This window comes from Girardinichthys multiradiatus, chromosome 15 (assembly GCF_021462225.1).
Source record: "Girardinichthys multiradiatus isolate DD_20200921_A chromosome 15, DD_fGirMul_XY1, whole genome shotgun sequence".
In the NCBI taxonomy this organism is placed as follows: Eukaryota; Metazoa; Chordata; class Actinopteri; order Cyprinodontiformes; family Goodeidae; genus Girardinichthys; species Girardinichthys multiradiatus.
Window position 1 is genome coordinate 24,450,428 of NC_061808.1, and position 16,281 is coordinate 24,466,708.

General features: G+C 38.8%; 1 protein-coding gene across 4 annotated transcripts in view; it reads left to right on the forward strand.

The window, feature by feature from the left end:
* The window catches only part of LOC124881945 (MAM domain-containing glycosylphosphatidylinositol anchor protein 2-like), a 309,655-nt gene that overhangs the window by 197,105 nt on the left and 96,269 nt on the right, over positions 1-16,281 (forward strand). For 2 of the 4 annotated variants that reach the window (XM_047387943.1, XM_047387944.1), the window contains exon 9: positions 10,548-10,841. In XM_047387943.1, the coding sequence (XP_047243899.1) occupies positions 10,548-10,841 (294 nt within the window). Of the gene's footprint in view, positions 1-10,520; positions 10,842-16,281 lie in introns of all 4 variants that reach the window. The other 2 variants (XM_047387942.1, XM_047387941.1) reach the window with 1 other exon arrangement.

Genomic DNA, 16,281 nt, shown 5'->3' on the forward strand with positions numbered 1-16,281 from the left:
TAAAGAAATTAGAACCATTTGACTGCTGTTTGTGCTGATTTTAACAAATCCACTGACCCTGATAAGGATAAAGAAGGCCTGAATCCTGACTCATCTGTAGGGTGAAAATGTTCAACTGCTGATTGCTCACTTGAAAAGGAAACAACATGTGTGTTGCATTTATTTCTGTCAAAGCATAAACAAAATCTGTCGAGAATGTTAGGAAGGTTAGCGGCATGTTTATTTTCCTTACCCTCGAGAAAAGACTAGTACTGCATTGTACTTTTGCAGTGGGTCTTGCTTTTGTCCCATGGATTGAAAAGCATAGTTTTGACCATCTACTAACTTCAGACCATATCGCTTTTAGAAAAATAGAGCAAGATCTACATGTTAGCCTAACTTTCAAACTGCTTAGCTCCATTTATTTCTATACATATTAGCTTACATCTATACCTTTTCCAAAGCCCTCCATGCTTTGCAATGGAGATGCCAAGTCTTGGATCTGTATTTTTATAATTGAAGTTAATCATTTGTTAGTATTCTAAGGCATTCTACATATTTCCTTGTACAAGGTGAGTAACTTTCTGTAATGACCTTATTGCTAAATTACATTAGCAGACAAAAATGTATGTTTTGCCAAAAATTGGTGACCCTCGTTCCAGATGGCCAGCTATGACGAGCTCCACGCTGTGTCAATTTGATCCTAGCATTTGTTACTTAAAGTCTGTCTTGGAATATTTGCATTTTTGAGGAAAGGTTTTGTGGACTATAAAAGAAAAACAAAAGTCAGATTTTTAAGGAGAATGAATTACAGTAAAGATTAATTGTCCTCTATTGACTTTGTTGGAGAACTTTCTGCCAAATGGCATTTTGTAATTTATCTAAATCTGACTGTATTGAGCTAGATGTAGTTGGACTGTATGGTGATGAGTTGTAATAGAATGGCATTGCTTTGAATACTGGAAAAAACCAAAAAGTGGAAAGAAATGAAGAAATGACTTGAACTACATTGAACTGAATTATGTTGAACTGACTTACTTCAGTTCAACTGAACGGATTCAAATGGAACTGAATCAAACTGAATTTGTAAACTGAATTGCAGTAAACTGAGTCCAAGATATTTATTTAAATTTGACTTAAAGTTGAATGAAAGTGTTGTAACTATGTTTGGCTTTTGAATAATTGATTTTCCTTCCACCTTTGTTTTTGATGTGACCCTAACATAAATGTTACCTTTCACTCCAACCCTCCACTCTTTTGTTGATACTTGTATTCCCCTTTAACTTGTGAGGAAGTGCTTTTTCTATTTGCTATGAGTGTTGCTGGATTGCAACATTCTCAGTCGCAATGTGTCATGATTTATAAATCTGTCACTGAAATGGTGGGAAAGTAATTTGGCTATAATTAAATGTGAAATCTCGAATTGAATCATCTCCAAGTTTGGAATTAAGGTCATTGACATCTCACGATGAATGGATCTTTGCAATAGGTCTCAAAGGTCTACAAACTGACTGGGACGAAGTTGCTAAAGAGTTTTTCTAAAAGATGCTGTCCTGGAAATTGGTCATACGGAAACAAGAGATGACAGTATGGCTTCCTCAGTGATGTACAACAGCCTGGCAGCATATGTCAACATCCGTGATGTTTTCAAGGTTGGCTGCAGATAGTGGAACTGACATTCCAATGTCTACAGAGAAAGTGTAGTCTTTGAACGTTCTTCTAAATGTCTTTAGATAAATCAATAGGTAGCAGCAGAAGTGCAATCATTGATGAAGCTGTAAGTGTACTCTGAACAGTTTTCATATTGTATGAAGTCCATAACATCCAGAACATGGTAACCTGCCTGTAGCTTCAGCTGCACTTCCTGTCATTGCATTTAAGTGAGGGGACCATCTGGGAGGCACACTTTAGCAGAAAAATGAACAGTTTTTCATTAGATACTGTCAAGCCTCCACGAGTCATGTACGTAAGCTTTACTCCGTTGAGTGAAGCTGCTCGATACTTTGCAAAGAACAAAGCTACCATGCTGAAGGTTGCTTTAATGCATTTTAAACAGGGCACTTCTCTTCCTCAACCTAGTTGGATGCATGGTGAAAAAAGCCTAAAGAAGCAGAACAACAACATTAAAAAGAACATTGTGGCAACAAATCAAGCTGCAACCCATGAGAGCAACGGTATTGAAAGCCTGCTGCTCTGCAACCTGAGCCACATGAATTCATGAGGGTAAGTGAAAGATTGCAAGATTTTAAAATCTCACGAGACATGCACAGAGCTAGAAAAAAAAAAACATAACACAGTGGTGTGTTATTGTGGTCAGCAGTGTGCCGCTGCAGTCTATCAGCATGCTAAGGCAATTTCAACCATCTGTGGATATTTATAACACATCAGTGGCTCAGGGTGTGGAGGGGGGTCCCATCTCACATACGAACACACACACTTTTCCAAACATGCCCACAGCAGAGCCATGGGACTTCTCACTCTGTCCCCAGAGCTCCAGGGCTCAGAGGAACAGAGAGTCCTGTCACATTGTGACCAACACGTTGGCTTCAAGCTGTCTGGGCACACAATCCTGCACAAACAGACACACTCCCTACACTGTCTACAATAGCTCAGACCGATATGTTGCCATGGTGATGGGAAGTGATGTCACAGCACCTACTAGAAAAGGGGCAGTGGGAATGTTTATTCTCAAAGACATTTATTCGCACTGTTTTGAATGCCTTCGCTTTAAGAAAATGCAAATCGCTTGATATTTTCTTGTATTGCATTTTCCCACTGAAAGGCTCCTGCTATCAGCCTCTACCCTCTGAGGATTATTCCTACTGAGTCCCCAGAGATTTGTGGCAGTACCTTGGCCAATTTAAAAGGTCTTGTCTTTATTTAGGCCCTCAATAGACTCAAGTACTGTACATATTTTCATTGCTGCAGCAAGAAGCATTTCATCAAGAAACTGAGAAAAGATCACAGCACGGTGTCACCCATGGGCAAGAAGAGATGCGCATGTACACACATGCAGAGGCAGGGACATAAAAATCATGCAGATGCACACAGCAAAAGCATCCGCACGGAGTGAACTTGCCCCACAGGCATCACTGGCATTTGGAGGACTTTGGCACAATGAGAGCACAGTAAAGACCAGCAGCAGGCCCTCTGCCACACTCTGCATCTCAGTCAACAGGAGGAAGGATAAAATGCAGAGCGGAGATGAAGGAAGCATAAGCAAGAGCCTGTTTGCTTTTCAGTGATGGTGAGGTGAGAGATGGCAGCAGCTGATAACCAACATTTGTGCTGCCAAAATCCGTGGACCAAATTCTGTAATTATTTGTCTAATCTGGGAAGACGAAAGGCCAGGTGTAAGGATGGCTCAGTGAATACATCTCACCTCAATATGCTGACAGTTACCCACTGCTCCCTTCTGGCTGTTGTTTCACAGTTTGGACCCGAATAAATATGGAGGACATTTAAAATGGACAATAGCATGTCAGCATTTTACACCTGGCTGCTACCGGCAAGGCGATATGTGAATAAAAATCAGGAAATGTATCAATATTATAAAGTGCATCCAATGCTTACTGCCGTGAGGATAATTTTTGCTGCTCTTTTGATGCTAAACCTACAGTTTTACAAAACAATGAAGTTAATCAGTTTGCCTGCAGTGATAGTAGATGTAGATTTTTGGCTAACAGAAGAGCCAGTCGCTAATGCATTGTAGCGTTTTTCAGTCCTTATTCTAGTTGTGCAACTTCAACGCACTGCTAAGTGAATTCTGATAGTAATTTGTATGTTATCTTAATGTGCAACTATCATCCTTAGATCACACATTCATACTACATTCATATACAGATATACAGTACAGACCAAAAGTTTGGACACACCTCATTCAAAGAGTTGTTTTTATTTACATGACTATGAATATTGTAGCTTCACACTGAAGGCATCAAAACTATGAATTAACACATGTGGAATTAAATACTGAGCAAAAATGTGTTAAACAACTGAAAATATGTCTTATATTCTAGGTTCTTCAATGTAGCCACCTTTTGCTTTGATTACTGCTCCACACACTCTTGGCATTCTGTTGATGAGCTTCAAGAGGTAGTCACCTGAAATGGTTTTCACTTCACAGGTGTGCCCTGTCAGGTTTAATTAGTGGGATTTCAAGCCTTATAAATGGGGTTGTGACCATCATTTGTGTTGTGCAGGAGGTGGATACAGTACACAGCTGATAGTCCTACTGAATAGACTGTTAGTATTATGGCAAGAAAAAAGCAGCTAAGTAAAGAAAAACGAGTGGCCGTCATTACTTTAAGAAATGAAGGTCAGTCAGTCTGAACAATTGGGAAAACTTTGAAAGTGTCCCCAAGTGCAGTCGCAAAAACCATCAAGCGCTACATAGAAACTGGCTCACATGAGGACCGCCCCAGGAAAGGAAGACCAAGAGTCACCTCTGCTGCGGACAATAAGTTAATCCGAGTCACCAGCCTCAGAAATCGCAGGTTGACAGCAGCTCAGATTAGAGAACAGGTCAATGCCACACAGAGTTCTAGCAGCAGACACATCTCTAGAACTACTGTTAAGAGGAGACTGTGTGAATCAGGCCTTCATGGTAAAATAGCTGCTAGGAAACCACTGCTGAGGACAGGCAACAAGCAGAAGAGACTTGTTTGGGCTAAAGAACACAAGGAATGGACATTAGACCAGTGGAAATCTGTGCTTTTGTCTGATGAATCCAAGTTTGATATCTTTGGTTCCAACCACCATGTCTTTGTGCGGTGCAGAAGAGGTGAACGGATGGACTCTACATGCCTGGTTCCCACCATGAAGCATGAAGGAGGAGGTGTGATGGTGTGGGGGTCCTTTGCTGGTGACAATGTTGGGGATTTATTCAAAATTGAAGGCATACTGAACCAGCATGGCTACCACAGCATCTTGCAGCGGCATGCTATTCCATCCGGTTTGCGTTTAGTTGGACCATCATTTGTTTTTCAACAGGACAATGACCCCAAACACACCTCCAGGCTGTGTAAGGGCTATTTGACCAAGAAGGAGAGTGATGGGCTGTTGCGCCAGATGACCTGGCCTCCACAATCACCGGACCTGAACCCAATCGAGATGGTTTGGGGTGAGCTGGACCGCAGAGTGAAGGCAAAAGGGCCAACAAGTGCTTTGCATCTCTAGGAACTCCTTCAAGACTGTTGGAAAACCATTTCAGGTAACTACCTCTTGAAGCTCATCAACAGAATCCCAAGAGTGCGCGGAGCAGTAATCAAAGCAATAGGTGGCTACTTTGAAGAACCTAGAATATAAGACATATTTTCAGTTGTTTCACACTTTTTTGTTCAGTATATCATTCCACATGTGTTAATTCATAGTTTTGATGCCTTCAGTGTGAAGCTACAATATTCATAGTCATGAAAATAAAGACAACTCTTTGAATGAGAAGGTGTGTCCAAACGTTTGGTCTGTAGTGTATATATATATATATCTCACAATCAATATTCACTTAAATATAAAGGAAAATATATATATATATATATATATCATTGCTATTGCAGTATGTGAAATTATCTTTATTTATGAAGTATTTAAACTGATTTCATTTGTTATTTATAATTAATTTATATTTATTACATATATTCTTTGGAGGTGCACAGATCAGAACTTTGTAGCCAATTTCCAATTCCCAGTTTTTGGAATTTTTGAAAAGGCAATCTAATTTGTATTTTCTGTTTAGTAAGAAACATAACAAAAATTAATGTTTTCTAGCTCTCTCACTCTCACACAGTTGTAAATGTTAATGGGTTTTTTTTTTAAGAAAAAAAATGTAAATAGAGTTGACATTTTAGCATCCCATTTTAGCAATCAGTACATTTAGCATTAGTTACTGTGAACAGCATTCTCTGAATGCAGATCCTTAAATTAACTCTGAGTTTTCTAAAAGGCTGACAATGTTGCACAACACACTGAGGTGGAAAGATTTAAAATAAGACTTATGCTTTATTTCAGGAGTTACCTGAATTAGAGCCAGCATGACTCCATAATATGGAAGCAAATCGTCACCATATTTCAAATGAAAAAGCATTTCCAGAAATGCTTTTTCATTTTAAGAATGTGGCTGCATTATTTGACCCATAAATAAAATTAGTAATCAATCATCCTATTTGCATTTGCATTTTCTTCTTCACGACTGCACATTTTATGCCATAATCAAAAAGAAAACAAAGCAGACATTGCTTTTTCATTTTCGTGGTCTGCCCGCAAAGTACTGCCCAGAACTCAAAAACGAAAAAGCATTCCGAACGGCGGGCGCAGCAGAGTGACGTCATCAGCCGCTCTTCCTCAGCTCCCTGCAGACCGAGCTACCCATCTTGTTCGGTAGGGGGCGCTGTGCACGTCTGCATTGCATTACATTGCAAACGTGCCGAGAAATTGATTGAATTGCAGCAGGGCCGAGCTCAATTTGTGGCAGTGGCAGGCTGAACTGGTAGTTCCGGTGGCAGCCTTATGGCCTGGGACATCCAGCGTGTTTTTAAGCATTTATTTATAATTTTCTGTGAGCGACAATTCAGAATCGTGCTCTATAATAAACCAGCTGTTTGTGCAATAAATCTTCGTCATCCTTTCAACACGTCACACATACACATAGTGCCATTTATTTTCCATGTCAAGTAAATACAATCACCTTATGTAATGGGTCTAAAGCTGTTTATTAAATAATAATCAATAATGAAATCATTATTTAAAGGTAACAGGCTATAACAACAATGACATCCCGTTTGCCGATAATCAGCATTGGCATCACTTCCGGTGGCATCTCCACAGACACTATTAACAATAATGACAACCAATTTACCGATAATCAGCATTAGCTTCCACAAAAACAGCGGCAACTGCATTGGCAAGCTTTTACGGCAGGTCTGGCACCTTCTGGCATCCTCGCGGAATCCCCTGCCACCCTGCGACAGGCTGTGGCAGTTCCGGTGGCAGCTTTGGTGGCAGGCTGTGGCAGTTACGGTGGCAGCTTCAGTGGCACGCTGTGGCGGAACAGCCACAGCCTGCCACCGGAACTACCAGTTCTGCCTACCACTGCCACAAATTGAGCTCGGCCCTGCTGCAATTCAATCAATTTCTCGGCACGTTTGCAATGTAATGCAATGCAGATGTGCACAGCGCCCCCTACCGAACAAGATGGGTAGCTCGGTCAGCAGGGAGCTGAGGAAGAGCGGCTGCTGACGTCACTGCTGTGCCCGCCGCTCGGAATGCTTTTTCGTTTTCGAGTTCTGGGCAGTACTTTGTGGGCAGACCACGCAAACGAAAAATCAATGTCTGCTTTGTTTTCTTTTTGATTATGGCATAAAATGTGCAGTCGTGAAGAAGAAAATGCAAATAGGATGATTGATTAATAATTTCATTTATGAGTCAAACAATGCAGCCACATTCTTAAAATGAAAAAGCATTTCTGAAAATGCTTTTTCTCTTTATTTATTATTCCTGTTCAAAAACATGATTAATATGTATACATTTGATCTTGCTTTCAAACTTTTGGCCTCTTGTGTAGCTGGTTTTACTACTTTAAGAGGATAAAAACGAAATCACTGTCAGTTATTCCTTCTTGCAGATGCATTCTCATTGACACGTGAAAACTGTTGCCATGAAACAGATGACTATAATTTTGGCCTAAATTCAGTTTTCAGATTTAAGCATTTCTTCACCACCATTCACAGCCTATTGCAGAAGCTTCTACATCCTAATTATTCTGTTGGCGCACATGTGATTTCCTTCTTTGATGAGTGAGTGTTTAAACAGAATCATAACACTGTAATAAAGACTCGCTCGTTGAAAAAAAGACAAATCGATCTCTGAAGTGGCTGCAGGATTTTTGCTTCTCAATGAAACAGAAATTGTCCGCAAAATATGTTTATAAGTGTGTTTATCTTCGCCTTTTGTTTTTTTTTTTTTTTTTTGCGATTACGAGTGATTTCATCACAGTAAAAAATAAATAAATAAATAAACTACAACTTGGCATGATTCTTTTCCAGCTGCAGCATTGTTTGGACAGATTGACAGTGATTCAAAAATCATCAGGGAAGCACAACAGGGTTTCATCATTGCTGAGGAGATTATCGGCCTGTGAAAAGCTGGCTGTAAACTGTTTTGGGGAGCAACGCTACAAAATAGTCTTGGAGTCTGCTGATGGCTTGGACTCACACAAAAACACATAAACACACAAATGAATGTTACACAGCACTCCAGGAGCCGGTCCCGTTTGCCAGGTTTACTAATTAAACAAATTTACTTGGCCAGCAAGCTTGATGAGAAATCAGACTGCCTGATTCAACCTGCTGTAGTTGCTGCTTTTTAAACTCATATGAACTCACATAAACACACAAAAACAAACAAATGTCCATTACTTAGAACTTTAACTACTTTCTACTTTCAGTTGTACTTCTCCTGTTTGTTATCCTTTATGTTGTTGCAATTATCAGTGCCTGCCAGTAAAACTTCAACATTTCTGAAAGATTGTCCTTTGTGTGTGTGTTTGCTGGGTGACGATGTCAGTGAAAAGTACAAGAATAAATAAAAAGTTCAGACACAAGATGTTAATGATGCTGGCATAAATGCTGAAATGATGAAAATTGCCACACACAAAAGTGTAAGTTCTCGAAGTAAGATTGACGTTGAGATTAATATCGTGGTGAAAATAGGCCAACTAGAGTAAGAAAACTGTTTTTCTGTTGATTGTAATGACAGAGCTGCACCTGCTGCTGATGGTACATTACAAGTTTATGGTTAACTGTTGGGCAGAAACATCTTTCTACCTAAAATTATTTTGAGATTTGATCTCGGATTTTTCCAGGAACAATCAGACAGCAAACAGCAGAAAGTACACATTTATAAATAATGTATTTCAAATGCAAGAATTTCTATAAGGCTTCAAGCTCAGTGAAATCAATGTGCAGATGTTCCATTAGGAAATGGTTGTCTTGTGTAAAATAGCTTACATATTTTTGGCATCCCTGGTAAAAATGTGCAAAAGGTTTTGAATTTTTTATCAAGTAGCATAATCTTACACTGAGATATTTGCTTCAGTTTTCTACCATTAAGGTTTGGACATTCTTATTAACTTCCAAACCATTTGTGTGTGGTAACAATATAAGCTTGAGTCTTCATCCAGTTCTGTTTTTCACAGTTCCATTTGTTTTAGGCTTTCTTTTTATAAATGTTTTAGACAAGATGCTATTTTTCTATTGCCATTTTGCGACTTGGCATGTCCTCTTGTCTTTACCCTTTTAAAGAGAAGTGGGCTTCTATGTCACATCATATTTATACACCAGAACATAACTGGAAAACATGGATTGCTAATAAAAAATTATTGATACATTGATCAGCCTAAGAAACTGAATCACAATTTACAAAAGTGCTTCTGTTACAATTATTGTATACTCTCAACAATGCCAATAGCTGAGGAATGAGTGATTTTGTAGAAAGCAATTAATTATCGATATAGGATTTTTTCCCTCACTGAATAATTGTTATAGCATTAAATGTAGGATTTTTCCAATAAAAGATTAATTTATTTTAAGGCTTTTTACACATATTTACCAAGGTTCCCACTAAATGTGGAGAGGACCTGAGTGCAAATTAAAAGTTTCTCCTCCCAGCTACTATGGCTACACAAACCACTCAAATTTAATAGTAAAGATATTACGGCTATTGGTAAACAAACTGCTTACTTGAAAAGCCGTTTTTAATTACTGTAGGGTCTTTTATTTACTGGTAGCATGTGCACTTTAGGAAATGTACTGTAGCTGTTTTACACCAGGAGTCCGATGCCTCATTTGTTACTTGACCTACTGATAGTAGGATTTGTGGAACCTCAGGCATACTGCTGACTGAGTACTGGCAAGACATGCAGCAAATGCTTTGTACTAGATTTTAGTTGGGCTTCCTGTATGATTGTGTGTTCATTTTGCATTTCATTATTAAATTCACTTGAACATCAACAAGGGACATGAGTTGTGCTGTACAGCACAATGGTTGCATTGATTCCTTGTTTGTGAACACTGTCTCTTGGACTTTGCTGGGCTAATTCCCTGCTGAACTAATTTGTGTAATCCTCACGGTTCATATATAATGCCAGTGTAAGCAGGAATGTTCACTTGAGACTTTTAGCTTGTATTTAGAGCAATTTTCTTTAGCACTTCAGCACCTGAACTTCGTTTGTAGGGTCTGGAATTGTTGCTTGTCAGCTCTTCATTGCATTGCTCATTGTTGGCCATTGTGTGATAACAATAAACTCACTGCTGCTGTTTATGGTGGTGTTACATCTCCTTCATGCTATGACTGTCTGCTCCTTCCTGTCAGCCATAACTGTTGCTGATATCTCATGGTTCATCCATACATGCTGTGTATCTTGCTGAGACTGCTTCATTACTCTTCCACCCACTCGCTCCCCCTCCCATATCTTTTCGCTGCCTTTCCCCTCCAAGTCAACCATTGCCTGTCACCCCGTCTGCTGACTTTCTAGAGCCCCATATCAGTCCCTTCTTTGTTTTTCTCTTTCTTAGTTCCTCCCAGCCTGACAGTCCCCCGGGGCAAGTCCCCCCTGGTAGCCCGTGAGGGTGACATGGTGGAGTTGGAGTGCCTTGTTTCAGGGAAGCCCAAGCCCATCATCTTGTGGTCGCGCTCGGACAAGGAGGCGCCCATGCCCGACGGCAGCATGCAGATGGAGAGCTATGACGGCGTCCTGCGAATTGTTAACGTTTCCAGGGAGATGACAGGGTCATACCGCTGCCAGACCAGTCAGTATAACGGCTTCAACGTGAAGCCCCGGGAGGCTGTGGTGGAGCTGATCGTGCAATGTGAGTAAATATGCTGTGGCTGTGTCATGCATGTGTCTAAAAGTCAGATGTGAATGCATTGTGACCTACTACCTGTAGCTGTGCAGGTGAGTCTGCTTCTATGTAAGGTTTTCTTTGTGTCCTGTATAATTAACCTTTATGGGTTCTAGTCAACTATGACCAAAATTGAACATTTACATATGCCTGTACATTCACACCCATTCAATATACTTCTGAAGCCTGTGAAATGACTCCCTCTATTCCCACTTGTTAACCTCAGTCAGGTCTCTATTAGTTAACTCGATCTCGAAATCTAAGAGGAGGATTGTATCTACTGAAGAGAGCAGAAATATTGATACCAGATGTGTATGATCATGTCCGAGAAGACCCAAGGAGTGCATGCTCCATCTACAGGCTTGCCTCATACCACCAACCACTGCTGATCATCGAAAAGCTTCTTCCCCCCTGCTTTGATTGGTGACATTCAAGAATGGCTTAAGAGCTAATTACCAAGCAGCAAATTTATTCCCACTGCTATTCATTTTGCCTTCATCTGTGGATGTTTGAAAGGAACAGTTTGAATTAGCAGCCGGGATTCAAAGCGGTGTCAATCTCTCACAGCAATAGGAAGGTTTTTCTCTGGTGAAGAAGGAGGGAATGATGGCTAGGAAGGAAATGAAAGTGATCCATGTAGGGTTCTTACCCTTCTCTGGCAAGTGATTATAGCAAATGGAAAAACTGAATGTCCAAGTCTGTATTGTTTTTCTCATGGCCTACTTACTGAAGTTAATTCATACTTTGTTCTGTTTTGACTTGCACATGTATTTTCTTCAGCTAAAACAAACCAGTCTACAAAATCTTTACTTTAAAAAAAATCTATTGCAAAGTCACTAGACATGGGGCTGTGAGATTTTTGTTGTGATTAACTTGTGTAAAAATATCTGTTTTTCAGTATTGCTGAAAAAAATTTATATTTATTTTATTTAAAATGGAAAAGCAGCAATTATTTCTACCAGGGTTGTCAAAATAATAATTACCTTAATATAATTAATATGGTTTTTTTTAAGATGCTCATTTGCATCAAAATTAATATAAATTAAACTATTTTCGCTTTCCAAGTTGGCACACAATATTGAATAGCAGCCCTGCAAACACACAGCCCTTCTCATTTCTTGCTGCTGTTTACCTGTATATTGATGGCTGAGAATCATAACAGTGAGTTGGTGATGGAAGTTTAAAACTCATTTAGCTTGGCAAGAACGTCTGTAGAAGAGGCTTTGCGATCCTATTTACTCAAAAAGGCTAAAGCACGGTTAGGAGGTATTTTGCCAATGAGGCAAAAAAAGGAAAAGCCAACGGATTTCAATAAGCCCTGATTCAAGCTGTGCTACACAGTGGTGCCTACAAAGTGGAGTAGCACTAAACACTTGGTGAAGTATCTCAAAGGTCAGGAAATGTCCCTTATCTACAAGAGCAAAGTACTATTGCTGGATGATATAAGCTAACTTTATCGGTTTAAATTTGAGCAATTTGCTCATAGCCCCATTGCAGCTCCATCCCCCTGGCGGATATGAATTGACGTATGGTCGATTCAAAGCATCCTGAGGCTGACTGCCTTAGCTTGATGGCAAAAATTACCTTTTTAAGAGCTGGAACATGGTATACATTAATACCCATACCTACAAGTAACATGCTCTTTTTTTTAGTTACTGTTTTGTGCCCTTGTCAATTAACTCAAACAAAACACTGCAGAAAAATACCTGGCAAGATTTCAAGTGTGAATAGTGAAGAATACTTTTGCCTCCATTCTCACTGTTTGAGTTTGACTCAAGATGAACTTGACATTGCCACTGCATATATTTTAACTGAAAATGACCAACAGCATTCCATGTTTCTGTTTTTGCCATAAAGGATCAGCACATTATTCTCCCCTAATTGTTGCAAGAGTTTTAAACTACTCTTTGCTATGGCAATCATGTTTCCACTGAGTCTTTGAAGAAGACTATTCATTTTTTTATTTATTTGAATTGACTATGATAGCCAGTATTAAAAGGCTATTGGTTTTATTGGTTTTGACAATGCCAGAACATATGCAAGGGGATTCAGATAGATGCTCTATATGGTAATAACTCAATATCATATGTATTTTCTTAAAATAAATAATTATGGATAATGTATCACCCTCCTGATTACTCTCATCAAAAAACAGTTTAGACATATGTGCAGTAGGTCACAGTGACCCTGTGTCCATTTGGAGAGTAGCAGGAACACAGTCAGTTCTCTGGATAATCTTTTTTCGGCTCAGACACAATCAGGAAACATCAGAAAAAAAACAGTTTCCAGAAACATTCTCAAGTTAAAAAGGATGAGTCCACCAGATAGCACAGATTATTTTATTTAGCCTTTTTTGAATTCTTGGTGCTAAAATATGTGACCATCATAATCTTAAGATTAAGAAATGACCCATTTAAACATGGTCTAATCAGAAAACTGTAACTCACCTTTGCCCTGTTCTTCTATTAAAATACACACTGTCAAGACTATTCAGTTTATAAGGTTTGCACTGCAGCGGGTTTATTGCTTTGACGCAAGCATTTAGATCAAAGCTTCACAGCTTTTAAAACTTGATTTATATTCATTTTCCTTCACTAGTTATTTTCAATTTCATGCCCATATTTAAAAAAAACTTTCAGTAAAGTCCAGATTTATTCATACACCGTGCAGCTTTATGGTTTAAAGTAATCATTTAATTTGATCAACATTTTTCTTCTGACTGGAAGTAATATTAATTTTTTTGTAGTGGCCCAAGCACCAGTGGAAATGTGCAAAAAGATGGGCAACAATTATAAGTTCTGACCCCTGTTTGAACCTGTTGGGTTATATACAAAATAACTCCTGCTTGCAGTTATTTATCAAAGTGAGCTAACTATATTTCCATATGTACACAGTAGGCTATAAGTATATTAGAACAAAATTTTTAATCATCAGCTGTGAAAATGTGTATGAAATTACCTGAAATAACGTTAAAAAAAAAAGACATGTGTAAATGAAGTCAATTATCAAGCGGCTCCTTTTTTGTACTTGGAAAACATCGGCACAAAGATATCAAAACGTTTCTGATCAGTATGTCTAAAGTGTATAAAAGTCATTACAGGTCTCTGATAAGCCATTAACCAAAGCCAACAATGGATCTAAGGACATTGATTATAAAAAGGAAAAAATAAATAAACTTAAATATTTGAATAATTGGATTGAAATCATGTAAACTAATTCAGGTTACACAGTAATTTTTTAAAGGTCTGCTTTCATAAGCTCAAAAAAAAAAAAAAAAAAAAAGACTAAAAAGGTGATTGTAAAGAAATAAATCATTGTCAGTGCAAAGGATGTATGTAGAAGAAGCATGCTCTGGTTTAACAGACATTTGGACTAGAGATGGGCATTTAACATATCGTCATAGATTTCTTAGTGTGATAGAAATTGACTTATCGCACCTAATGTCTAAAAATCCCAAAAAAACTGACAGGATTGTTACTTCTATTACTTTTTTTTTTTTCACTGTTTGTTGCATTAGAGCATTGCTAAAGGTAAATAAATTCAAAATACCATCTACTAACATAGGCATGTTGTTTAAGCAAAGGTGTTTGCGTTTGCACTGTGTTTGGGACTGCAAAGAAGTTGTAAACACCTTTATCATATAAAATTTATCACAATAAACGCAACAAAATATTGTGGCAAAGTTTTAAGTATATATCGCCCGTGTCATTTGCGGTATAGATCTGACCCACATACAGAGAACACTCAGAAGAGAAATTTTACGGATTTTATCGTCAGCAAAGTAATCTGAGATGAGGACTGGAAACACCAACTATTCGGGAAGGAAGAAGAATGGACTGGTGAACAAACGAATGATAAGCAATTTCTCAGATTTAAGTAATCAGTTACTTACTAAGTTGTTGTAGCTTGAACCACCAGGGGTAGAGAGATTCAGAGTCTTAACTTGCGAAGGAAGATCGTTCAGTTGTCTTCTTTGATGTGATCTTGGTGCCAACCAAATGGAGCTCAGGTGTTTGAGATGGAGGAAGGAACAGGGTAGGTACGCTGATACCTGGGTCCTGGAGTTGGAGGAAACGGGAAGCCGCCAGCTTGGTTCGTGCCCGAAAGGTACAGACGGTAGTGAGAGAAATCCACAAGAAGATAGATCCTTAACTCAGTAGTTGAGAATCCAGATGCTCAGAGAAACACTGGAACGAAGTCGGAACTCAGCAAGGTAAACAAAGCCTCAGGTAAAACCTGCATGGGAACAAAATACAAAGTTACTTGAAGTGCATGAACGAAGCAAAAAATCTGTAGCGGCTGAGCTTGTTACCACTAAGGCAAACACTCTGGCATCAAAGTGCTGGCAGCCTCCCGCTTAAGTACTCCTCCAAGCAATCAGCAGATAGGAGACACCTGTCATCCAGCGCACCTGAGAAATCCAGCACCAACTGTGAAACACTGAATGGTTATGTGGACAAGTACACCAAAACACACATACAGACTCAGACTCTGCCACCCCGTCCCTAATTTAGACAATACTTGTCTATGAAGTTAACTAGCCAGCAAACAGTTTCAAAGCAGGGAGTTTTATAGTTTTTACATTCTTTCGTTACTTGTGAAATCAAAAATAATACAGTGAAAGTTAAGAACAAACAAGCAATTTTTGTTGAGGTCTCACAACTTATAACGACTCTGTCTCAGAGGGGAAGTTAACATAAATGGTGCTTTTGTGCAACTTCTCTTTAATGTCCAGTGAGGATAAACCAGATCAAACTTGCAGCTTTTCTTTTTTTGGACGTTCAGCTTCGAATTTGAGGCACATACTGAAAAAAGGTTTTTGTTACTGGCACTATAAGAGGGAAGGCATGCTTCAAGAAGCAAGACGGTATAGACTCCAAAAGCTTCAGCTGAGAAAAGAAAAGAAAATTCACACATTTAATCTATTCCTTTTCTTGTTGAGATTTACATTGGCATGTAGTTGCATCATTGTTTGACGAACACACACATTTTACAGAACACACTGAAAACTTAATTCTGAGCATGCAATTATTTCTTATTATCTAGTATTATTTTAATAAAGCACTTTTGTGCTGTGGTTTTTGATGCCGTGCAACGCTTTCATCTGCTCTCCATCTTCAAAGCAAAACACAAAATGAAGAGACTAACTCTGCTATGCTGGTGATAAATCAATCATTCTGCCATGTTACAGAGCCACACTCTTGTTTTTGACTATTAGCTGGCATCAAGGCTTAAATATAAGAAGCACTTAAGCTTTTATATTGCTTTGACATTCTTTTGTGCACTGTGTGTACATCCTCACATGCCACTGTCTACATTTACCAAATGCATGCACCTTTGTTCATCTTGCTCAGATCAACTATTTGTTTTATTAGCACAATAGCTGGCCCTTCTTGTGTTGTTTACT